At 41.5% G+C, this 27,172-nt stretch overlaps 1 protein-coding gene across 8 annotated transcripts in view; it reads right to left on the bottom strand.

Annotated features, from left to right (window-relative positions):
• FMNL2 (formin like 2) overlaps positions 1-27,172 on the bottom strand; it is a 188,754-nt gene that overhangs the window by 35,183 nt on the left and 126,399 nt on the right. For all 8 annotated transcript variants that reach the window (XM_053407094.1, XM_053407078.1, XM_053407047.1 and 5 more), the window contains exons 3-10: positions 26,337-26,417; positions 24,134-24,210; positions 21,406-21,489; positions 19,233-19,385; positions 9,787-9,895; positions 8,665-8,741; positions 8,209-8,302; positions 2,267-2,341 (exon numbers count right to left, since the gene is read on the bottom strand). In XM_053407094.1, the coding sequence (XP_053263069.1) occupies positions 2,267-2,341; positions 8,209-8,302; positions 8,665-8,741; positions 9,787-9,895; positions 19,233-19,385; positions 21,406-21,489; positions 24,134-24,210; positions 26,337-26,417 (750 nt within the window). The remainder of the gene's footprint in view (positions 1-2,266; positions 2,342-8,208; positions 8,303-8,664; positions 8,742-9,786; positions 9,896-19,232; positions 19,386-21,405; positions 21,490-24,133; positions 24,211-26,336; positions 26,418-27,172) is intronic.

Here is a 27,172-nt window from a genome sequence, read left to right as displayed (position 1 = left end):
CTATATCATATGACCATGCATGAAAAGGGTACTTGAGTTAGTACAACTGTCTATCATGAGTCTTGTGGAGAAGGGGGGGGTGGAGAAGGGGGGGCTGGAGGAGTTCAACCCGGGGGAAAGGTCCTAATGAGTTGGGGGTGGTGATCAGGAATCCCAAGAGGAGTCTTAGATCCAGGGGAAGGCTGAGTGTGTGGTCAAGAGAATAGCACACCTAAGTGTCATGGGATATCCCAAGCTCAATGTCACTGCCAGCTGAGGTGGCTCAGATGCTTTTTCCCTGCCGGTGAGAAGCCACCTCTTTCGGGGGAAGCACTTAGGGATAAATCTGTCAGCAAGCCAGCCCTGCCATCTCCACCTATTTGGGACCACCAGGTCTCCCCATTTGGCCTTAGACTTTGTTTGACCAAGCCATGCCCTCCTGCCCCTACAACCGATGATGTCAGATGAAGGGAGGAAAAGACAAAGCTGAGCTAAAGGGATTTGGAAGCCCTGACAATCAGATGGTTGTCAGTGCCTGTGCACTACACACAACACTTGGCAAGTGACAATCAGCTGAGACAATCAATCCACACAGGCAGCTGGTGTCATTGTGATTGACAGGTGGAAAGCCCTGTCCACCTGTCAAACATGGCTCACAGTGGAACAGACTCTCCAGGTTCAGGTGCAATAAACCTCTGAATGCCAGCTGGAAGAGGACATGAAGTCAGGAAGGACTGCTGGTATTCTGTGTTAGTGGACTTTTCAGAAGCATCTGGGTGGCCAATGTGGAAAGTAGGATGCTGAACTAGGTGATGCAACTAATCTTGTATTCTTAATTTATATGAGGGCTGGTTCACATACTCTCTTCTTGCTCTGGAACACTGTTGAAGTAACCCTTGTTCACTGATGGTCAGCGCAGGAGATTAGAGAGGATCCTAGGACAAACGTGCCTTGCTCCCTTGCACACACATGCTCCTTCCCAGTGAAAAAGAGGAGTGGCTTCTGCTGCCAAACACCAGCCTTTCCTTATTAGTAACGTCTAGAATTTTTAAAGTATTGCACTGCCTAAATGATCCAAAGTTGGTCTTCTCACACCAGAGAACACCTTTTCAAAGTGCTAAACCCTGGTGCCTTCATAGAAATTTCAGCAGTGGTAACAGGGCACAGATGGGTTCAGTTGCCAAACTTAACTTGTTAGCTAGAATTGTGGCCTTTTAATTTCATACTGGAACATATAGTTCACTTGCGTTGTCTGTTCGCAGTGTCTATTTTCTCTCCCAGTAAAAGGGGATGTGGGGATCAGTGACTAAACTAGGAAGAAGGAAACTGGTAAAATGGAAGTGGAACATTTGTCTGTAGAACAGGAAGAGGAATAGCATGCCACTTCCCCATCTATGCTTTGGTTCATGAGGCATAAGCATGCTGTAGACTGCAAATATTTACTTCATTTCCCCTCTCAGTTAACACTGTTCCTTACTTTAAAATAAGCCTTCCCAGACCATGGCAGTATCACTCTGACTTTTTAAGTCGGGGTAATCAACATGGTGCTTTCCACAACTTGTGGACTACAAGTCCCATCAGTCACAGTAAGCACAGCCAATGGGAAGCGATGACAGGCACTGTAGTTCATCAACATCTGGATGAACATATTGGCTACCCCTGGCTTACGCACTTTTTCTGAATCATAAATTTTTCAAAACTGCAGCCTAGAACTGATAACTGGAGCCAATCAAGCTTTCCCATTAGGAACCACAGCAAAGAAACACAGAGATCACCAAGGAAATATATCCTATGATTAAGTAGAAAAGAGCGTGTTGCATGCAGCACTGCTTGGGGAGCAATGAAACAACTCCTACTGCTCATGCCTATTGCATTTCCCACACGGTCTTTGCCTTGGAGCCCCATTGTTCATGGCCCTAGAAACAAGGGTTAGCATTGCAAGTGGGCCCATAAGCTTAGGTCCTCTGAATGGTGCTTACAGAACAGGCTTTCCCTTCTGTTCTCCCCACTGCAGCCCTCCCCAAAAGTGATCATGAGGTGCAGGAGACTCTCATGGATGGAGTGGAATGTGCTGCTGCAAAGGACTGCTCATGCTGAATACTTATGCATCCAAACCATATTCATTTTGTCTTTGTTAATCTGGGTGAAGCTGAAAACTTCTTTTTCCTCTTTAGGTAGGCCCACTGCAGAAAGTTTTGAAACCCCCAATTTATATGCAAAATATACACTTAAAAGGAAACAATAACAATGATCCAAAGTGACATACGGTGACACATACAACACTCACCATGAAATCTATATTGTTATCTTCATTTCGAAAATGTTCCATCAGCTTCTCAAACCTCTGCTTTTCCCCACAAACCTGGAAAGGAATTGCAGAGAGGTTCCGTTATACATCTGTACACTAGAGGGAGTGCTTAAAACACCGCTGAATACCTCTTGGCCTGTAACGTGCAAAATAAAGTTCTGAACTAGTCAAGTAGATATTCTGATACCACATATCCAGAATACTGCAGTCAGAAGTAGTGTCTGGGCAGAAATTGCTAAAATGTCCGTGAAAATCCAGACATATGGCAACCCAGTGTCGCCTTTGGCGATTTTCCTTTAAAATAACTCGAAAACGTTTGTTTTCTTTTGCGATGTTGCCAAAAACAGCTCAACAACTTCGCCCAAAAAATGTTCAACAACTTTTCTGTCCGGATTTTCACTGTTGTGAAATATGGCAACCTTAACCACTATAAGCTTCTAAAATACAAAAGCACATGGAAAATCACTATTTAATTTAACTGGGGTGGGGTCATGTTTAGTAACCAAATTTGGCGCCTCTTTTATTTGCTCTTGCATCTACAAAGGCAAGTTAATCCTCATAATAGCAACTTTCTCATTGCTTTGCTCCTTTGGGTTTTAACAACACCTTAACACAGAGAAATTAAACCACTGAAACTATGACAGGGAAACTGTTCACCAGTATAATTATAACAGGTTAGGTTGCTGTGAAAGGTATAGAAGCAGTAAAAAAAAAAGTTGGTAAACCTAGTGAAAAGCTTTGCCATTAGCATAAGCTCATTATGACCATTGATCTTGCTACAGCATGTATTATTTGTGTGATACAAAACGAACAGCATGTAGGCCTAGACTTACTTAGGATCCTTCAATCATGTCCTATTAAAATAATAACTGACCATGTCAGAGTCAATCATATTGTTAATACTACAGCAGGTGTGGAGACCATTGGACCCTCCAAATATGCTGAACTACAGCTCCCATTAACCCTGGCAACTGGTCAGGCTTGCTAGCCGTGTTGGAAGTTAGAGCTGACCAGCATCTGCAGGGCAAAACTTTCCCCATTCCTGCACTACAGAGGAAGCAGAGCTTAGAGCACAATCATGGTGAAGGCCCTAAGAACTGAGGCAGGAGGGGTCTTCTGCATTAGACCAGGGTTTTCTTTTTTTCAGCTGGAGCTCACAGGAGCTCTGATCAGGTGGACAACTGTGGCTCATCTCAGTCACTGCTAGGGATTTCTGATGGTGGCACGGAAATTCTCTACACAATCAGGGCAATCCATCTGGCAAGCTGCTCTAAAAATTGCAGAACACTTGCCAATTGGCAACTGGAACAGGCAGATCAAACCCTGGGACTCTGCTGAACTTTTGAGTTAAGTGAAAATGGGAGAATAAGACACAGAATTCAATTCAGAATGAACTCCTTAAGGCAGGGGAATCAGGAGGCAACCATGAATATGATCTAACTTTTAATATGCTTATGCGTTTAAACCTTCAAGTCACACTCTCTTAATTGTTCTGCTTTCTTTCTTTTTCTCCCACTACTCAGGGGTCACAATGACTTCTTTTTCTTCTTAGTACAATGGTCTAGTGTAATCAACCCATTTCAATCCAGGGTAGTACTATTTTGGGAGGGTGTTCCTTCCAGACTGGCATTGCGAGCTTACAGATTGTTGGGGGAACAAAAGACCAGTTTTCTTGCAAGTTTCTGTTTAAGTAAATGGTTGTTTAATGTTTACTGGGCTGAAAATACTTTGGAATAAAAATAATACACAGACCAAGAGGGCTAACATCATTTGCAGATTACATCTCCAGGCAAAGACGATTGGCTCATGTTTTCCAACACGTCCTGCTGTTACTTATAAAATTAAATAGCTGAATTGACCAGTAAGAATGAAGCTGGCTTCTTATTTGCAATAAAATTCTCCTCCTGAGTTATGATACATAAATTTGAACCTCTATTAATCTCTGTAAGTGTCTGGGGTTCAACAATGGACCCTGCAGGAGGGAAAGTAATGAAAAATAAACAGCCACAGTTCACTTGCCAAGCACTGATCCTCAAGCTCACTAAAAAGTAATAATAACAACAATAACAATAAATCCTTCACAGCTTTCTATCACAGGCCCAAAATTCTGATGCCATAACACTGCATTTACTTGTTGGTAAGCCCCATTGATTTCAATGGATTTTTTTCTCCAAGTGAGCATATTTAGAATTGTAGGCTTGGCCAGAATAACCAAGGAACATGATGAGGTACATTTTCACCAGTCCTTTCAATCACAGGTTTTAAAAAAGCAAGTTTAACACCATCACTGGTTGTTGTTTTTTGGAAAAGAATTCAGCCCTATGAAGCCCCAATCCAGGGCCACATTCTTGATTTGTGTTGGCATTGATCTGGTTTCCCGACCATAAATACTCCCTTCCATCTGCACTTTGGGGGCAAATAAGAGTGCAGACATTGATTTCTGTATGGCTGCTTTTCCTCCCAAATAAAAGTGGCAGAATTAAGCATGCCCCTTCTACAAGTAGAGCTCTCTTCAAGCTTTCAAGGCAATTTGTGAGACTGCATTAGGCTGGTCGACAACAGGGCCTTCTCGGTAGCAGTTCCCCATTTACAGAAAGCCCTCCCCTAGAGAGATGAGCCTGTCTGCCTTTAGTATTAACATTCAGGAGGAATTTAAAAGCATCCCTGCTTATCCAGGCATTTGATGTCTGGAAGATACTGTTCCTGGTAATCTGGAAATCATTTGCTGTTTAAGATATCTGGATGCTTTTAAATGTTTTCAAGCATTAAAAAAAAATTTAAAATTTAATTGTGTTATTTTGCGTTTTTGTTGTTTGCCACCCTGGGCTCCTTCGGGAGGACAGGTGAGATATAACATGATAAGCAAACAAACCAACTTGGGGGGGGGGGAGAGTGTTAAGTCTGAAATATGACTGTCGGACAATTTATTGCATGACGGATGGTAGCTACAATTCATTTCTTATAAACAAAACCAAATTTGATCCCATATAACACAAAGAGAGAAATACAGCCTCCCTTAAACTGAAGAGAATGCTAACAATCCCGACTCATCCATCCATTTATATTGTATAGCTGCTCTTCAGAAGAGTTGTTCTGTACAAAATAATAATGATAAAAATTAAATTAAAAAAATGAAGATCAACCCATACTCCAGTTTTAATGTAACTGCAATATATCTGTAAACTTGGTATCCCAAGATGTTTTAGAGGCTGGATTAAACTAGATTAAACTACTGGAACCAGCTCAATATGTCTGCCTGACTTCCTGTCCCATTTAGCTGCTCGTAAATATCAGATAACAGACCTTCATATATCATTTTAATGCAGTGCAGAGGAACTTTCTTTTGACACACAGTGGCCAAACAATGTGCTGGGATTGTAATGAACATCATTTATTAAGCCTGGAACTGGGGGAAAGAGCATGCTGGTATTCAAACTGGATGAAGCATAGCTCTTCTCAAGGACAACTAAGGCTACAATCCTAATTCCACTCCCCTGGGAGTAAGAGCCATTGAATGCAGTACGAATAATGTCTGCGTAGATAAGGTGAGGATTACACTAAAATGAAAGAACAGTATAGGAAACAAGAGCAGACAAAACAGAAAGCACAAAAAATCCCTTTAGTGCCAAAGGCTCTTCTATATCCTTTGAAACAGGTGAATCATTATTTTTATATGAACCACGACAGCTCGGTTCTCAGATGCATTCCAAAAGGAATGTATTCCTTATGCACTGCTGCCTAAACTTAGCAAAAACCAAGTGTGTGTGTGTGTGTGTGTGTGTGTGTGTGTGTGTGTGTGTGTCTATCTTAAAAATGAGCTGGTACATGGAAATATGCTGCAGATTCAAGCCTTTGTCACAATTCGCTAATGAGATCACAGGAGGTCCTTCTGCCCCGAATGGAAACAACAAATGGCAGCAGAGAAGAACTCTAATCTCTCTCGCACATTCGCCTCTTTTGCCTCCTCCCCACAGCATTCAGACACAGCCTCAAACACCCACCTCCTTTCCACTCACCAATTCATATATTCCCTACCTAGCTCAGACCTCTCTGTCCCACAAAAGGGAATGAGCAGCTTCTGTCTCCATTCTTAAAAGGCAATTTGACAGGAGCTTGTCACAGAGTACTCCCTCCTTAGACTGAAGACTCTAGCTTACCCTCCATTTTTGAAATGATCCTGGATTGAGTGAAAAGTGTGTGTGTGTGTGTGTGTGTGTGTGTGTGTGTGTGTGTGTGTGAAGTTTGGCCTGCATTTATGACTTTAATTTTTTTTTTTTAGCCGCTGTTTTAACAGTCTTAAACTTAACTTGGCTCTGGCTTTAATAGTTGGTTTTACTGTTCTGCCCATTCAAAATCATTGCCTATTACTATACCCTATAATAACTACACACTATAATTATTTAGTGCATTTATTCTTGGTTTAACCTCTCATTTGCATGCAGTTCTGGGAACCCTTCGAGTTCGAAGAGAGGGATAAAAATGGAGGAAATAAATTTTAAATGTGTATTTCTTGGATGGATGCAAGAAAACTGGGGAAGCATCCTGCTCTGTCAGCAGCTGCTCAAGTTCAGCCACAGTTCCACTGGACATCATGCTGTTTAATGTTTTCATGTGTATTTTCCAGGTATTTCCATTTCTTACTCCAAAAGCACTGGTGGCGGGGGGAGGGGTTCTACTCACACTACTACATCCCTCATGCTTCTCTGTGACTCCACAGCCATCTATGGACCAGTCAATGTCCTACTACTATCTCCATAGAGGGCTTCCAAGTTCACAATTCTACAGGAAATTTAATAATGAAATGGTAAAGTATATGTTTCACAATGTTACCTGCTAATTAGGTTGATCTATTTAGACCTGGGATGGGGAACCTGGGGCCCTCCTGATGTTTCTGGACTACAGCCCCCCAAATTAAAAGAAACCTAACTCAATGTGCTAAAAATATGTGGATTTTATATACAAAACAGCCCAATGTGTTTTGGCCAATTATCATTTAACTGGCGACAGCTAATGTGAATGAGAGAGATATTTACCTGAGAACTCTGTGGGCTGCTTTTGTCAATTTGACCTGTGAAGGTTTTTAAACAACAGTGGGGCAAAACATGTTGGCTTGTTTTGAAAATAAAATCCCTACCAGTGAAGGAAGTGAGGCAAAATAAGGGAGAGGGAGAGGGAGGTGGAAAAAAAGGAGGGGGAGGGAGAGGGAGGGGAGGGAGGGAGAAGTGCAGAGGAAAGATCAGTCAGATGGGTCAAGGATTTTATTTGAAGGTTGGAGAAATAGATAAGACTGCTTAGAGTCGTGGAACTGTAGGGTCTGGCTCAGTTGCAGCATGGTGCTGATAATGGCCAAGGTTGCAAGTTAGATCACCATATGGGACAGCTGCATAATCCTGCATTGCAGGGGGTTGTGAGGCAATGTTATGTATTATAGGCTCAAAATGCAAGACCTGTGCTCCTTCACACTCCCTCCTTTATAGTGGCTTTTAACCATTTGTCCTGTTATCTTTTAAAGTTATGTATGATATAATCACCTTCTAACTACCAGTTTTTATCCCTTACCTGTTTTAAATCTTAAGTGTTCAGTTTATCTGTAAGTTTTCTGTGACCAAAATAAAAGCTTGATGCTGATACTATGTATTATGAACCACGGCGATCTGACATTAATTAGGATCCTGCTTCTAGATTCAGTGTGAACTAGTGTCGCAAACTAATTTGCACATGGAGGCTAATGTTCACCACACTAGAAGCGGCGTGAGATATGCATGCTGAAATGTGTCCCCATGATGCACATGTATGAGCAGCTACATTAGTCTCAGGCTGGGCCTCATGAAATAAAGATGAGCCGCTGAGCTCCGGCAGACCTTATCCAAAGCAGCTGTGCAAGGCACATGGCAATCTCTGATGAAACAAGAGCAACCTACCTCTTTAAAATTATCAAAGGCAGACAAAATGATTTCGTGCCCTCCTCTTACAAGACAAACTGCTGCCAACAGTTCTAAGACCAGCGCCTTTGTTCTGTGCAAAGGAAGGAAGAGAGAAATCAATTAGAGCAATGTGATGACTCAGCTTTCGCAAGATGGATGTGACGGCATCTGAGAATAATATTTCCTTTAATATTCAGCTGCTGCTTCAAAAGAATGACCCTGCTATTAGCTTCAAGCAAGATGTTGCAAATGCTCAGTACCTCTGCGGGTCATAGAGTTGTTTGTGTCAAGTTAAGCGATGGCAACTTTAGATTAAAGCAAACCAGCTGAAGGAGGAATTAATCAGGGACTGTAGCATATGCAAATGAGGGGTTTCTCGCAGAGCAACTTCAAGCAGGAAAAACTAATCATCGCCACACACAAAATTTCCAACACAAAAGAGGAGCCTTTTACCTGGGATTCTTGTTGTTCAGGCTTAGTGCAATTTCGTTAACAGCATGGGGGTGCGACATGACCATATTGAACCCGTACTAAAATAGAAATTGGAAATAAGAGTTCAGTGTTTGGAATGCATTATTATCTTTATTAAAAATCCGCAAACCTGGGCAACTTCACTCATTTCTTGATAGTGAGCACAAGTTTGCTACTGAATGTAACTGAATTAAACTGGGAATTAGAGCCAATCCAGGCTTTTTGGCAAGTGTATCTATATGATGTTTGTACATTAGGGTTGCCATATTTTGAGAAGCAAAAAAGAGGACACTATGACGACTCTCATTTTAAATACCCCTACTATAGGAGGGCTATAGAGACTGTGATATATTGCTGAGGGGGGCAGAAGAAGAGAAGAGGAAAGCAAGTCTTTAACCACCAGTTAAGTCTATGTCTCATCCAGAAAGTATAGCCAGAGATATTTTGGCAAATTTAAAAAATCTACCCGGAAAGAAATTTTACCCTGAAAAAGAGGACTTGTCATGGAAAAAGAGGACACATGGCAACCCTATACATCTAAATACGACAGACCACAAGATTCAGTCTGAATTCTGATTTGGTGTTTAGAAAGCAACCCACCTTAATCCAAAGCAGTTTGTAGGTTGTCCAATTCAGCTCAGGGTCAATCCAAGTCTGCTTTGTTTCCCCCTACCAATTGACTATTAATACCACCAAGAATGCATCCTGACTGTGTCAGGAATTACTGCCAACTTTTTTACTCAGTTTCAGTTGCAGAATGCTTGGTTGATCTGCCAAAAATGTACCATGTTTTATATTACTATGTCATACTCCTAGTAGGCCCAATTAAATCAATGGACATGAAAAACCTATGTCTATTTATTTCAGTCTACTATGAGTATGACTTAGAGACAGGCCTTTAATAATTTTCAGTAGTGGGAGTCACAGGGATAACCACTATTTTTGCTTTCTCTCCATAGCTTTCAGTTATAGTGTTTTACATTATATTTTGTGCCCACATGACTCAGCCAACTACATTTTTATAAGCATGGACACTTGCTTCCTTTACTGAGGAAAGGAACACAATCCATCCCATTGAAATAAGTTTCCAAAAGAACTGGTTACCTGGTAATTCATGATGGCACGTAAACACATGATGCAGACATGGACATCATCCTTTTTACTCACTAATCTTGAATTTTTAAGTGTTCTTCTGCTTGGTAAGGTGTTATACCTGCAAAGAGAAGATATCTGGCTATTAACAAAAACTGATTTTCCATCCGTTCTCTGCCATCACCTGTGAAGATACGCAAGCAGTCTCATTATTAATAATGACAACAACACAACAAAATAATAACAGCAGCAGCATTTCAGTCTTGCATCAGCATTTCAGTTGCTGCAAAACGTTCATATTAGTGTCATGAACAAATTAACAAAGTTAGCTTCTTATCATACCATGGAATCATAGTTGGAACGGTTAGAAGACATTTCAGTAGAACTGTTAACTGGTGCGTTATACAACAGATCTGGATTCAGTTGGATTATTATTATTCAGCTGTGTGACAAACTCAAAGGACTTTATGCTATGAGAAAAGGCTTGGAATACAGTAATTCCCAGTATTTCTGCATCCTCTCAAGCACCTGTCCTTCTACCTTTTCTGAGGTTAATAGATGCACTAAGAAAGCCGACATCTTTGCAACAACAAGCGAAGATGTGCTAGTTTAGCAGCTGTTTACATTGTGATTACAACCTGGCACCTGTCAGGTCTTGGCACTCCGTCAATGCATGATGTCTGGAGTAATCACTTAATCACTGCTGTGGTACTTTAGGTCCTAGCAAAGCCATACATTCTTTCCGAATAAACTCTCTAGCTGTCAGTTTCTTGCCAAGTGTCACTCATCCAAAGAGCTACATGTTGCATGAAAGGCAGGAAACGTTAACACCGATGTTATTTGGCTTCATCTTGTATCTGCCTACACAACTGAGTTCCATACAAGCATATTCAACACTTTAACGGGGATTTTCTCGAGCTGCACAGAGAGCAAACCTACATGTACACTGAAAATCCACAGCAGATTCTCCCCAAGACTGTAGCTTCAACCTCCACCACACTAGAAATTCAGCACCCGATTCAGTTTTACAGTGTTTCTGCAGACTTTGCTCACATATCTTCAAAGCAATGCTAACCCCTGATCTGTGACAGTGGAATGAAGAGCACACCCTGCCCACCAGCAATGTTGCTGCTGACAGAAGTTGTCATAAGTCATGGGTAGGATAAAAAGCCATCCCATTTCCTAGTAAAGGGTTTAATCTGGGCCCCTCTGCTTCACTAGCCTGGAGTTGGCACCACAAGACACTGGAGAACTACCACCACCTCCACCCACGTTCCACCCTGGCCAGCAGAGCTGTAGAGTTGGCAAGAAACCCCCTGCCACCACCCCTAGTTAGCACTGAACTCTTTCAATTGTATATTCATGACCATAAGGGCTAAAGACTTTCTTTTTAAAATGGAGAAAGATAAACAAAAGCTGAGATTCTCAAGAAGCTGGGTTTGGTGCCCACTAGCTTACTGTGGCTTTCCTGCACTCACTCTGCCCTGCATGTAAAATTATATCAGCTCTCCATTTATCCCCCCACCCCATAAAGCTCTGTGCTAAAGCAGAGCCTCCTTCTAAAGGTCCTATAGTAATAAGTTTACACAGAACATACCAGCTGCCATGGTTGATTGGATGGTTAAGCTTAGAAGTGCTATTACATACTTGGATTTTACAAAAACACACACACACATGTTGGACCCAGGCCCAGTTCTTCCATGGCCTCCATTTGCTTATTTAATATTCATGGGAAACTGTTTTCATTAGTCAAGTTACAAGAGCACTCTGCATTTAAAAAACAACAACAACCATCATCTAACAAACTCCAATGCAGCTCATTATCCCACAATGCATTAGGAAAAATACACTTTTATTAACATGTTTTATCTACAGTATCATTTTAACATGCGGATATAAATGTTCATAGATTAGGTGCTTTTTAATAACCTGCTCCTTCTAATTGCCAAATAAAACAACCTAGCACTATTCAACCTAGCCAAATAAAAACTAATTATTCTAAAATTGTTTTAGCTGTTGCTTTTAATGGCCATCTTACTAAATCATCCTAGCGTAATTTAACTGGGGCTGAAATACTACACAAGGAGCAAGTCTTGTTGAAGTATATGAAGCCAAAATATATAGGTCTGGATGCAATTACCATGATGTCTGCATTTAAACTGAAAACCTTACTTACCAGTATGAAAGAAACAGACATTCAATATTCCCAAGCTTCATGTTAATAGAGAAAATGTTTCCATTTGTTCTATACCAACTCTCTGCCAGGTCTCATTGGCAGTTACCATCATGTGATAATTAAATTCGATATGAGAACATCACAGCCTTTGTTCTCACTGGATATTCTCATAAGCAAGCATGCCAGTCCATCAAAGACAGCTGGTGCCTCAGACCAACATATTTTGGGGAAAATTCATATCCTATACCATTTATTGAACACTGAATCTGAAACTTTGGAAGGAGGGATAATTCAGGACCACACCTACACCACTGTTCTGAGAGCTTTCACAGGGTGAGATTCACAATTTTCTCCAAACATGTATCTCTGACTCAAATGTCAATCAATAAATCAGGGCATTGTACATTAGATATTACTTAAATTTGCAATGAACAGAAATAACAAACAATTGATATCTCCCTCTGACACAAAATAAATAAATGTAGCTGTATACTCTCTGTTGAGCATAAATAGTCGAGTAAAAAAGACCTGTGTACATTCATGAAAAATATATATTTCTGATAGGTGGAAAGATGAAATAAAATATTATCTTGTGCTGTGCAGCAGGCCTTGCAGAGATCTGTTCCTCACTGCTCATATATGCTTCATTGTGGCAGCACATGATATATGTTATTTCAGCTCTAATGTCAACTGTCTAAGCTAGTTTATGCTACAGTTTGGAAAAGCTATTTTAAAAAGTGCATTACTGCCATAATTTCCAATGTTCATATAACTACCCATTTTTATTAGCCACCCTCTTCTACTAAAATATTATCATAAATGGAACCAGGAACAGCTACTTAAAAAATGGAATGCTATTAAAGAACATATGAGTTGGGACTCTGCAGTATAACTCCCTTCAGGCCAGCTCTCAGACTTAGCATATAAATACAGGGCAAAGCTCATTTTGCTTTCTGGACTCAAGTGCACCACTTCTAAGGTTATCTAAAAGATTGTGCTCTCCCATGCAAGCCTGTCTGGGTTGTAAGAACTCTGAGAGCGCCCCTTCTTTCTGTTCCATCAACACCTGAAGTGTTTGGGTAGGAATTTGATAGGTGGTCTTCTCATTGATTGCCCTCAAACTCTGGATCTCCTTGCCAAGGAAGGCCCTTCTAGTCCTGAGGTGACTTGAGGACAACATTCACCCTTGGGCCAATCCTCCAAGGCCAGATACCAGTGGTGGGTGCAACCACACCACCCTCTTGAATACACCCAGGCATAGAACACAAAGAGACAGCTGTCTGGTCAGCTGAGGAGAAGAGGCTATTGTCTTCTTCCCATTCATCATCTGGGGCACTCTGCCCCTAACCCCCCTACACTCCCTATTAAGAAAAAAGTCACTGTGTATAATCCAGGTTTCCAGAATGGAAAATTAACACCAATTTCTGTTGGTGAAATGAGTATTCTGGGCTGAATACCAGGTAAGAGTCATTACAGCTGGCAAATCTACAGCCAAGCTGAAGGGACACTTATTTAAGGGCCTCTGTTAATAAGGAAACACTTTACATTAACCAGCTACAGGAGTGGAAGAGACTGAAAATTCCTAATCTGGATGTTTATTTCTCAGTGCTATGAGCAATGTGGAATGTGTGTGGATATTCCCTGAAGTTATCCATTTCAATTATTACATTAATTGGCAGAGGGCCTTCTCGGTAGTGGCGCCCGCCCTGTGGAACACCCTCCCATCAGCTGTCAAAGAGACATTTAGAAGACATCTGAAGGCAGCCCTGTTTAGGGAAGTTTTTGATGTGTGACATTTTAATGTATTTTTAATCTTTGTTGGAAGCTGCCCAGAGTGGATGGGGAAACCCAGCCAGATGGATGGGGTAAAAATAATAAGTTGTTGTTGTTGTTGTTGTTATAGATGCTAAGATTAAGATAAACTTAAGTAAGGTCATCAAAGGAAATTTTCACTTCCATTCTCTCCACTGCAGCCCCTATCCCCATATTCTCAGAAAGTCTCTCCAGAGGATCAGTGGCCCTCCTGAACAAATCTGGGATGGGGTGAACGGAGCTGTTGGAGAAGACGACAAGGGCCCAAGCTTGGGTGTGCCTCCATTCAATTTTGGACAATTCCCCACTCCAACTTCCACTAGCAACCCCTTGTGCAGTATCCCACATTGTTCAGGACCCCACACCCAACTCTTAGAAGAGGCTGCAGAGAGAGAAGGGGTAAGACACATTCCTTCTGTGAACTTCATTAACATGTCACCGTATGTATCTTAGGTTGCAAGCCATATCAGCACATTAGGTTCCTCTATCTCAGCAGTTGAGAAACAAGTGGGGATTGTTTCTGACACTTTGTGGATAAAGATCCATTGCCCAGAAACATATATATATTAAGGAGAATAGAAAACAGAACGTTGCTCTTGATCTTTGCTTATGCGGCATGACTTAGCCTCAAGTTTATTGCTTTGACAATGGCTGTAAGATGTGGGCATATTTTTGGTGCTTTTCAACTGTCAGCAGATATCAGAGCTTTAGTATGTATCTCTATCTTCAGCATTCCCTCTATTTTGTTTGCTTTATAGTGGCAGAAAACACTGGTACCCAGTGGAGACATTTCACTTAAAGGAGGTTTTGGCATCACACACACACACACACACACACACACACACACACACCAACTGAATCTAGGGTGGGTGAGATTATGCCCCCTTGTCTTTCACTGCTTTCTTTTCATTTCTTGCTACTAAATGTTAGGGCAAAGAAAAGCTCTTAGACTAGCTGCTGATTTTCATTTTTCTTCTGCTGCAAGTCAGAGATGATGCCTCTGATAATATATTTATTTTAGTAATTAATATCACATGTTTCCCTTTTTGCCCTTCACTTGTGCTTTTTTCTTTCTCTCCTTCAAAGGCACATTCTAAAGCTAGAGAAGCCTTGGGGGTGGGAAGAAATCCACCCTGTCCATATTTCTCTAGCTTTAGAGGTTTTCTTACTTCCAGAGAATGAGCTGCAAAGCACCCAGGTCAAAGCTCACCAGGGCCATAGATTTTTAGGCAATCCCACTTTCAGCCTCAGTGCACACTACTGCGATCCCGAAAATTTATATTGTATGGGTAATGCCAATGAAGCACTTTCAAAAGTCTTAAAAACGCTATAGAACAGGTAGCTATTATATTAGGACTGATGAGAACAGCACATTTTGTTGTTGTTGAGAAATAGCTGTTGCTTCTCTACATGAAGAGGGGAGTTCATAGTAGCCTCTTTCCCCCCGCCCCACACCTTTGCGTACATGCATGTACAGAGGTATTAGACAGCGTGAACCATCTTTCCTATTTCAAGCTTTTCATCACAACTGCTCAAATGCTCACGATGTGGGATTCGATCCAGACATAATGATGCTAAACCACAGAAATCAATGGGACTTAAAACAGTCTTGATTAAGTGAAACCCTGTTGCTTTAATAGGCCTACTCCATCCACTGCACCATTCTCAGCAAATGATTTTGCAGGGACTTAACAGACTGGGGAATGTGGAAGCAGAGCCCTGCTGGAGAGGGGAAAACTTTGCTGTGGAAGGATGGCTGGCCTCTTTTTCGTCTAAATTGCCAGCTGTGATGGCAACAATGAAACAGAGAAAACGAATGCTCATTCAGAAGCAGCAGCAACCTCAGGGGAGCAGTGGTAGGGCACAGAGGGTGTGTTGCCTTCAATAACTTGATCAACAGACATTAGGCAAGAGTTGCTTCTGACATTCTGTACAGCAAGAAATAAATGCGCTTCCCCAAGTAGAAAAATACTGCACTTTGGTTGCTCAGAAATTACAGTACCGGTGCAACAAAAGTGCTGCCTTGGAGGTAGACCCGCAGGGAGTGCAGAACAAAAAGGGAAGCAATTAATACATTGTTGTCACCTCCGCTGCTTTTCTGCCTCTGCAGTGAGGTTGTGAATGTTACAGCACAAATGTGGAAGGTGTGGGTGATACAGTGCAGTCCTATGCATGTTAAACATTTGTCTTGTATGAAGACGGTACCCTAGAGTCAACTGCACAGGGCCCCCCCTTTTTTTGGTAGGCCATAATAAAGATCACATGAGACAGTGGGTTGCTTTGACAAACACATTAGCTTTGAAAAGAGGCTCCCTAACAACTACACATACCTGAGGAAGGAATATCTGGCAAGGTGTGATTTACAATTCCTTTTGGGACTTCAGCCAGATTAGAATGCTGGAGATGGCCTGAACTAGGCTAGCAAACCAGAAACAAATCTTTGGGAACGTTTAAAAAATAAAACAAAACGTTCCCCTTGATGGCGGTGACATGGGCCTCAGAAGAGGCCAAAGCGAAAGCTTTAAAATTCCATACTAAGAAAACTAATATATGATGGAATACTAGCCAATAAAAGCTGAAAGACAACAGTGTACATTTTGTGGTTTATTTATAACTAACCACAAGCTATGGGGAATTCCTACTTTAAATTCCTGTCTTATTTTTTAAAATCAACCACCACCACCACTGCTGCCAACACACACACACACACACACACACACACACACAAATACAGAAGTAAGTATCAGCATATTAGATATAATGAGATAATCCGCATCTCAGACACTGAAAGTTCCTCTAGCTGGAACCATTCATGAATGACATGTGGTCCACCTTCATTATAACACATGGCAAGCAGTGCAAGGGAGCCTGCTGCCATGTACCAGTCAGCCTTTAAAATTCTATTTTCTGGGCACAGCTTTTACACCCACGACTTACGATATTTTCCGGCTTGAAGCCTCACCAGCAGAGTGTAAACTGAAGCCACTCCAGAGGCAGTTGTGTGAAAAGCAGCTCTGGCGGCGTTTGAACTGAAGTTGTTCAGGCAGACAAACCATTCTGATGGCATTTTGAGGCATGGATGAGCATGGAGGAGAAAAGGAGAACAAGGCAAGTGAGGAAGAAGAAGAAGAAAATGATGCCATAGGGAAGGGAAAGGAAAGCACAGGAGAAGCCGTTGACACAGAGCGAAGAGAAGGTGTATACAATGTGGGCGGCGCATATGAAAAAGGAGATGGAGAGGAGGAGAGAAAGAAAATGTAAGCAATGTGTAATGCACGCCTGTATTTCTGCTACAACTATCTTCCAATGGGGGTTCAAGGAAGAACACGACCAAAATCCATCTACTACTGATTTATGAAGTTTTAAAGCCCTGCTTTCTTAAATGGATCTACAGTGTACAAACTGTGCAAGAACTGCTGCTGCATAGCTGTTCCTGGGTATCACCCTATAAGCAATTGCCTTGCCCCTTGAAAGCATTCAAATTATTTGGCCCACTGGAGACGTTTTTTAATATTATCTTCTCTCTTCCGCTTTTTCCAGATCAAAAACTAGCCCTAACAATTTGATCTTCCTTCTCTGCACTCTTCATTCCAGTTGCATGGATCTCTTTTGCAAATTATCTGTCCTCTGATTCTCTCCAAGCTTCTGAAGCCTGAATCAATGGCATGGGCTAAATCTGTTCTAAGTCCGCTGATGCAGCCTGACTGTTTAATGTCGAAGTTCCAAGAAAAGGAGTGAAAGAGGCTGCATAAAATTCTAAATTCTAAACCCTTAGTGATTTGAAAGCTTCTTTACTTTTGAAGTCAGCCAGCAATATTCAAAAAGGAGCAGTGAACTTCAAGCAATTTGATATTTACTATCAATAGCCACCTTAAGACTGATACTTGCATTGAATAAAAAACAGGCTGCATTTGAGGTAAATCGTTAGGGAAATTAGCTTGTGCATGAGCAGTTCCTGCTGATCAGGCATTCACAACTTCCAAGAAAAGCAACTATGTAATAGTGGCATAGTTTTTCCATACTGATAATTCTACATGGTATTAGAGGGAATAGTAAGTGCTAGAGGAAATAGTACTAGAGGGACTATCCCACCACAGATAGATACTAAGCAAGAGATACTACATGATAACCACAGAACAGTAAGCAGCGATGAAGAAGCTGTTTCAGAGGAGCTGAACTAGGGACCTTGAGCGGATCTCGGCCTCCTTGGTGGTGGCCCTCAGCAATGCCTCGCCTTGACCTTGTGTTGCACTGACACCAGCAGCTCCCCAAAAGCAAAGAGCATAGGCATACTCAGAAGGGAGAGTTGGTTAAGAGAGCGCTGAAAGAGAGCTTCTAGGGCACAAGTTGGATGGGAGGGAAGGGAAAAGGAAGATGAAATGGATGGTGGGCTGACAGACTGATTCCTCAAGTGTGAGGGAAGGAAGAGAACGAAGGGAAAGGGGTGGAAGGAGATGAGAAGTGCCTGAGGCTGCTTCTCTGCAGTCTAGTCCCTCTGCTCTGCACTCATGCCCAAACAGTCCTCCTTTCTTTCCACCCACTATCCTGTTGAGCCAGAGAGCTTCTCTTCTCCCTTCTGAGGGTAAAAGGCCATAGGGAGTGTTGTAGGAAATGAGAAAGAGCAAAGAGGTTACATTTAAATAAATAACAAATTGGAAGGGCCATCTACCATTAAACAGAGTGACATAGCCACTTCATGGAACAGATTCAGAGTGTCATGAAAGGGTAGCAAACTGGTAGTTATTCAATTTATTACTCTTCTTATTTTTACTACCAAGGACAGAGAGAGGTGCTTCCAAGATTTTCTGCCTCAGGAGTCAAAATAAATTGACTGGTTTTAGATACTGTTGGGAGGATCCACCTAATGGGCTTCCCCTCCTCCCCCTCCTCCATATAGTAAATATCACAAGTAATGGGTTTGGCATGTAATAGTTTAAAGATCTTGCCAGCCTTGGTCAAATTAGTTCTGAGTATTTATTTATTCTTTGGTATATCCATGCCAGAGGGTAGTAAGAGCTCTCCAAAGGCTGTTTGTTTTAGAAATGTAACCAGACGACTCTTCAATGTGGAAGGACTCTACAGGTGTCTACTCTGAAGGAAGCCTCATTGAGTTCAGCAGGAACATGTTAAGCGGGCATGGGACAACAGGCTTATCGCTCTGTTAATTTCACAACACCAAGAAGAAAGCACTCCTAGGGGCATGCTAATCATTAGCCAAGCAATCACCTGCAAAATAAAAAAACACCACACACAAACTACAAACTCGGCTCACAACAATATAAATAATTAGCTTCCTCAGCTAATTTTTAATTTAATTAAGCACAGCCAGTGAAGTTTGGCTAAGTAGTCGTCAAAATATGTAAACTGTATAATGAGGGTTGGTGTCAATCTCAAAATATGTAATATTCAACTGAATTCTCTCCTGCGTGAAGCCGCCATCTTGTTCCCTGGAGCCGCCTTTCTTTCTTACCGTAGAGTAGAATGTCTGCTAGAGCGGGTAATGCTATTGCCAACGGGAGAGGGGAGGTTACTTCCTCGATGGAGGTCTTCAATGGATCGACTCCAAGGCTTAGATTTATCCATTGAGTTTTCCATGTTGTTTTCCAAGCTTTCAAAGTCAAATCTAAACGGAAATGAACATTTCAATGCAGGTTTGCAAAACACAAAAAGAGAAAAGAGAAAGTAAGCAAGAAGAGAGAGACGTAGACAACTTTTTCCTTCCTGCTGCTGAACATCTGCAGATTTACTCTGTCCCAGCTGATTACAGTCAACAATACAGTGACAGAGCGCACTGTAACATATTTCCCCTTGAGCTAAAAACAGAGTGCTAGTTACACGTACGTTTCACAGTAAATTTGGATCTTGAGAAACAGGGAGAGGGCAATCGTGCAGATAGAACTGAGAAAGAATCTTACAACCTTATCCAGATTTTCTAACTTCAAAACTGCTTGATTTGTTGGAGGAAAACAAGTCTCCAGGGCTCTCTTTGTTTTTGTTTTTATTTTTTTTTAAATCAATTAGCTTTGCTTTCTAATTTAGTTTCAAATCTATCCCTGTATAATGGCCAAGACCAAACTCCAAACATATGCAATGCATTTAATGTAATCATTTCTGCTCTTCCTTTGTTTTATTTTCCCCCAGCCCTTACTCAATGCACTGCTCTTTGAAAGCGGAGCCATCTCTTCCCTTCTTATATGCTCTGAGGTTATTCTCCATGCATGCCATGTTAGGGAAAAGTAAACGACAAGTAAAACACCTTGCTCTTGGTTCAATATGGGAGGTGGAAGTCTTTAAAGCAAGCACTTCTTTTCCTGCAACGTGCCTTTCCCCCCAAATCAGTAATGTCCTGCCATTAACTTTGTTCCAGTTCAAACAAAACAACTGTCTCTCCCAAGCACCTTTGTCTGTATGTGTCCTAAAAACCAAATCACATTTCTCTTCGTCTTAAGAACCTGAGGTCCTGAACCAGGAAAACTGCAAGTAAAGCAGAAACTTGTTTGCCCGTTGCTGAATTCATGATCCTTTGGAGTGGAGATGGGAAATCTATAAGCCCTGCAGATGCTGTTGGGCTGCAGCTCCCATCAGCCCCAGTCTGCTGAGCCAATGGCTGGGAGTTGTAGTCCAGCAGCATCCAGAGTGCCCCAGGCTCCCCATCACTGCTTCAGAACATTCAGGGCTGGACAGCACAGAGGCAAAACAAGACACTGAAGCACAGTTCAGGCCAATCTTCCTCTCCCCTGCTTCCCCTATAGATCAGCACTGCAAGGGGATTTCTCATGGGGAGCTAACAGCATGTACTGTAGCTCCATAAGACTCCTCACGCTTCCCAGTTTCTGCCCAGTACTAGCAATCACACCACCGCCATCATCTTATTGTATCTATTTTCATGGCTAATTCAAATACTTTGAGAGTGGCAAGAAGAAGCTTGACTGCAAAGTGGATCTGCTTTCTGCAGTTCTGCCACAGCATACCAAGTGAAACTCACTGGTCTCAGCCATGGTAAGACTGCGAACCTACTCCATCTTAAGATATGAAATCTCACTTAGGGAAATTAGAGGTATAGTATAAAAGCTTTGGAAAGGGCCCATTGCTCAGCAGAGTAGATGTGTTGCATGTAGAAAATCCTTGGTTCAAAGCACTGGTATCCTTGTTAAAAGGATTTCAGGTAGCAGGTGAAGGGGAAAACCACTATTCGGGACCTTGGACAACTAATGCAAGACTTGACAATACTGGGCAAAAGTGCTTCCTGTGTCCCTAAGGGGTCTACAATTCACTTGTGCTTTTGCTTTAACTGCTTCCATGGAACATTTGAATGGGTATGTTCTGAAGGTATGGAACTATCTACTTTGGACAAAGATGCAGAAGGCCGAACTCATCTCAGCATAGAGGAACAAACAAGTGCGGTATCCAGTGTTTCCTATATGCTGCTGATACAACATACTAAGACAAGCAGTGCATTGTGTAACCCCACAAAGAAGAGATTTCTGGCAGCAATCTTTGGAAGACCATCAATTGCTAGAACAGTAAACTATTGCACTAAAGGGTGTTCAAGCTTTAGTGCACTGTGATGCACTAGCAAGGCCAAAACAGCAAATCACTCTACACTGTAATGTTTTGCTTTGCGTAAGCCGGGTCTTACTTACGTGACTGCATACTGTGCAAAAGACAAATACTCTACCAAAACATCCAAGCCTTTGTTTTCTTCATTCAAAAACTCCCTGACCCACCTGTTAGGGAAAATCATTAGAGATCAGCATATTTGTACTTGTGCAAGCAAGTCTGCACACACACAAAAAAGAACCCAGTAATTACAGGAGAAAAGAAACACATTTTGCAAAAGCTAGTAATTTCTCTCTCAGAAACTTTTCAGCATAGAATGTGTAACGGTGTCACCAAATCACAAGGCCACTGCACATGCTCAGAGCCATGGTAAAATAGCCCCTCTCAGTCAAGATTTTGAGGTTATCATTAGAGGTCAGCACAATTACCAGGTATTTCACTTATTTTAATTTAACCATCTGGGCAGGAAAGCAAGCATCATTTGGGCTTTCTGCCATCTCTATGTAAATGTAATGCCAAAGAAATTTTATCGTTTTGAAAAACCTGGAAATGCACTAACAGAGAAAGTTTGTCAACAGTAACATGGCGGCAAAACTCAAGCAAATATCGTGTTAACTGGACTATACCCCCAAATCTCAAAAAACAAATGAGTTTTTGAACTTCCAATGGTCTTTCTGCAGGGATAATTGGACCCGAGCCATAGCAACCACACCAGTGATTCCTAGTTTGTATGTACTGATTTATTTTAATCCAATATTCTTTTTATCATGCTGTACACTGCCCCAGTATATACTACCTGAACAGCAGTATAGAATCTTTCAAAATGGATTTTCATTTGACATAGATTAGGCAGAGGCCTTCTTATTGGGGACCCTTCCTCAGACTGGGAATTATGGGAAATTGGCCAGGCAGTGGGGGTGGGGAGAGAGAAGAAAGAAAAGGCTGGGGAGAAAACTGATGGCCCAAAGTCTGTGTTTATTTCATAGCAAGTGATTTAGGCTGTAATCACATACAGCCTAAGTGGGGATGCCCATTTATACTTTTTAAGTAGACAGGTATAGGATTGAGCTATCAGTCACAGTTTTAAGAAGCAATGCTCTCGATGGATGGGACCAGGAGTACGTGGTACAGCTGACATTTCACCACATATGGAAGGAAGCCATTTTCTGTCTCAAAGGATTCATGTGTACAGGTACGGATAGCTGCACACAACCAATTAGCTCAAGCTAATAGTCACATTGACGCACACAAAAGAATTTCACAGCAGCCACTGACTTCAAAGTCCTAATGAACTTAGCAGAAATAGTCTCTCATTTCAGTCACAGCTAACATCTGGCAAGACATTAGGGTAAGTCATAAATTTCGCTTGGCATTTTTAAAAAGTTAACTCTCGGGCAAGTTTCCATAAAAGAAAAGAGTAAAAGATGATATACTGACAACTTCTACTGCATATTTGGTTTGGGAAATATTACTGAAGTTTGACGTTCAGCTGATGACAAAACTGCTACAATTGCTTACAGACTTCATTGGCATGTCATCTCAAAGATATTGCCTAAACATTTGCTGCTCTGCCAACTATGTATTAGCAATGTTGGCCTAGCTTTGGTATTTCATGGTCAATTTCACTTCAAACGGGCTTTGCAAAAGGTGGGGGAGGGAGGGGGAGGGAGAAAGAAAGAGAGCCAGAACTTTTAACAAAAATAGTTTGTGAAAGATCGGGTGGGGGGCGTGTTCCAACACACTTAAAATGCAGCTCTCTTTTGAAGTAACACTGCAGTTGTTGAATTGTGTGTCTCTAAATTCTCATTGCCTGAGCAGCACAACGCTTATGCAAAACCAGGCCACATCACAAAGTCACAGTGCCTTGAAGGAAAGAAAAATATGCCAGAGTAGTGGTTGTCAAATTGTGTTCTAGGGAACCCTAAGGGTTCTGAAAAGCTTCTCAGGGTTCCCAAAGGAAAGATCTGTAATGGTGGTTGAGGTATATTGTTATTGTTGCTTTTCTATGCCTTTTAAAATGTTTTATAGATTATTTTTCTTTTCTTTTTTTCTTTTCTCTTTAACTCTTTGTAATTAATATTATTCATAAAATAAAATAATTTAATTTTTAAAAATGAAATGAAACCAAGGCACCCAGAAAAAACATTTTTACCCACCATGGGTGATGATGATTTATTAAATTTCTATACCACCTTCAATCAGAGTATCAAACAAACAAACAAAAACAATGGCTCCCCCAATAATTTAAAAGGCCACAGAAAGTTTAATTAGCCAAAGGCCTTTGAGAAGAGGGATGCTTTCACCTGGCATCTAAAGATATGTAGAGAAGGTGCCAGGTGAGTTTCTCTGGGGAGAGCATTCCACAAGAGGAGAGCCACTGTAGGAAAGGCCTGCTCTTATGTTGTTGCTGTTTGGACCTCTCACAGAGGAGGCATATGAAGGGCCTCAGATCATGATTGCAGGGTCTAGGTCTGACATATTCATGAGATTATTCAGTTGATGCGTGACAGTGGGGCCCCGCAGGCCTGGCCAGTACTTATATGTACTGTGCATTCTCTGGAATATGTCCCAGAATGCTCTGCAACACAAGGGAGTCAATGGCAGATATTTAGGAGTACCTCAGCAGGTAAGCCAATGAGGAAAGGGTTCCTATAGCAAAGCTTGAAAACCCACAGTCATAATACTATTTGAACCATGGTTCCATTTGAGCCATGAAGATACACAGCTGGGCCAAGGAAGCTTTAGACAGGTTGCGATAAATGTCTTTTACCCAAACGTCAACAAAGGTAAAATAAAAAAAATCATTCTTACCCAATGTGATTGGTTCTTAAAGAAATTTCTAGTTCTCGTAATACTTGTGTAGATTCTTGAACTCTTCTCCTAAATTTCTATAATTTGCAAGGAGAAAAAACAATGCCTGAGTGTGATATTTAGATAGATGGTATATAAAATCTTCACACTCCCATGACAGGGGGAATACATAAGTCATTAAGATGCATATTAAGTTTAAATTCTGAAGAATTTCACTATTAATCAGACAACCAGGTGTGTGTGTGTGTGTGTGTGTGTGTGTGTACACATACACACACACACACCATACAATTTCCAGTACAAATAAACTTATAGTATAGGAAATACATTTAGAAATCAAAAAATATCTTTTACACAACACTTTCTCCAAAGCTATCCAATATTTCATCCTGACTATTACCCATATAGCATAAGAGAGAAGGTTATAGTTACATATAGCTACACATTTTACTGCATGATCTGTACACACATGGCAAATGTATTTTATTGTGCTCTCTCCCTCTCTCCCTCCAATCCACCTGGAGCAGGACAAGCTTAAGTGACAGAACAGTGCCCAGAAGCCGTGATGAGCTGGATGAGGACCAAGAAACTGAGACTGAATCCTGATAAGGCTGAGTTGCTGTGGACAGTTAGTTCCCAAATCCAGAAATTAAGAGAGACAGCCTGTTCTAGAAGGGGCAGAACTCCCCTTGAAAAAGCAGGTGCATAAACTGGAGGTTCTCCTTGAATCTCTGCTGACACTAGAGGCCCAGGTCCACCTCCAGCTGCTTCCTCAGCTATGGCCTCAGTAATCCATGCTCTGATAACCTCACAACTGGATAACTGCCCTATGTGAGTAACCCTTGAAAATGTTCTGAAAGCTCCGGCTAGTGCAGAATTAAACTTCCAGGTTGCTATCTGGGTAACAACAAGGTAGGATTCATGTGACACCAATCTCTAAAGCACAACACTACCTGCCTGTGTGCTACTGGGTCTAAACTAGATTTTAACTTGCAGCCTACAGGTACTGTGTTCTGCAACCCATGAACCTTGTGCCAAACCACTTTCATTTCAACTTATGCCATAAGTCTACTGGGTTTGTAATATCCATCAATTCTTTGCCCACTGACCTGCAAAGACATCCTTCAATGCCCAACCAGCCATGCAACTATAAAATGAAATATAAACTTTTCACTTAAATAAAAATATGCAAGGAAGACACACTCTTCTGAACTCTGATGGGACCTGCCTTTTGATATAAAAGAATGCCCCATTTATTCCATCATGTCAGCAGAATCAGGTGGTGAAGTTTTGACTAGACATTTCCTGGGTACAGGTCTTGCTTGCTTGCATTTATATAGCTCTTAATGACCTAAGTCTCGAAGCAGCGTACATTAAAATTACAAAGGTTATCTTTGGGGAAAAGGAGAAAAAGCAGTGGGAGAGAAGAATGCATGTTTGAATGCCTCTGTTAAAAATATAAACCACTTTGCACATAAGGCATTAACAAATCTATCTGAAGGCAGATGTGAGCCCTTCTCCCAACAATGTCCCCCAGCATGCAAGCTTTCCATATTTTCAAATGTGCAGGGCTGAGGGTCAGTGCATAGAAGAGGTAAAGGTAAAGGGACCCCTGACCATTAGGTCCAGTCGTGACTGACTCTGGGGTTGCGGTGCTCATCTCGCTTTTTTGGCCGAGGGAGCCGGCGTACAGCATGACTAAGCCGCTTCTGGCAAACCAGAGCAGCACACGGAAACACCATTTACCTTCCCGCCGGAGCGGTACCTATTTATCTACTTGCACTTTGACGTGCTTTTGAACTACTAGGTTGGCAGGAGCAGGGATGGGAGCTCACCCCGTCGCAGGGATTCGAACCGCCAACCTTCTGATCGGCAAGTCCTAGGCTCTGTGGTTTAACCCACAGCGCCACCTGCGTCCCATAGAAGAGGTAGGCAGCATTTTAAAAAGTTAACACTTTTACCCCTCTCATCTCCAACATAATTATTTTTTGTACTCCAGACATTGCTGAACTACAATTCCCATCATCACTGACAATTGGCCGTGCTTGGTTTTGATTTCGGAGGAGCTGCAGTTCAGCAACATCCAAAAGGCCAAAAGTTCCCCACACCTGGTCAACTGCTTCATTTGGCTGATTTTATATACTACTCCTAAATGAAAATGGGGGTGGGGGGAATCAAACATTTACAAAATGAAATCTCTTACCTTCCTAGTTACAGCTGGATCGAGATAGCCTTTTAATTTCTGGATATATGTGTGTGGAGGATTCTTGACTTGAAATCTTTCCTGTAGGGGAGAAGAATAATGGTTAGCCATCCAAACAGTTACTAGATATGCATTATAGCTAGATACCATAACTGAAAGTGCCACTCTTCACTTGCTGTTTTCATTTAATTAATATTTTATCTTCAGTTTCTTTAGGTGTCAGAAACTGGAATAAAGGCCCCAGAGTCTAAATGCTTTGAAAAAATTTAACATGTCATAATTAAAAATGAGCCACAGTTATGCAACTTAACAGCTCTGTCACCTCCTCCTGTTTCAATTAATACCATAGGATAATTATGTGTGCCGTGAAAAAGCTTTGCATGAGAAAGAGAAGTTTCCGCTACCAACTTCAACATACAAGCTCTGAGTTCATTTTCTGTCTTCTTCCTTCCTTCCTTCCTTCCTTCCTTCCTTCCTTCCTTCCTTCTTTTTCAACACCTCTTTGGGCTTTACAACTTGCTGCTGGCTTTGCAGGGTAAACTAAACTATGAGAATATTATGTATAGGACAGTAAGAGAAAAGGAAATGGGAAACATTGCTAATAAACAAAAATTATTAAATCTGTTTAATTCATCACTGTAGCCAATCTGGAAATACAATGAAAATCATTGAAAGAAAGCAAATATTAGCCATGATCATGTCCTGTACAGAAACACTGGAATGAGTACCTTCTGATAAGAGTAACTAGCAACCTTTTTTTTTAAATGACACTTTTGGAAGGAGAGTTTAGAAGCATACAGGGGGGCAATTAACCATATCCGTGCTGAATACTGCCC

The sequence above is a fragment of the Podarcis raffonei genome, chromosome 1 (assembly GCF_027172205.1).
Source record: "Podarcis raffonei isolate rPodRaf1 chromosome 1, rPodRaf1.pri, whole genome shotgun sequence".
Classification (NCBI taxonomy): domain Eukaryota; kingdom Metazoa; phylum Chordata; class Lepidosauria; order Squamata; family Lacertidae; genus Podarcis; species Podarcis raffonei.
This window is presented reverse-complemented; position numbering and strand designations above follow the sequence as displayed.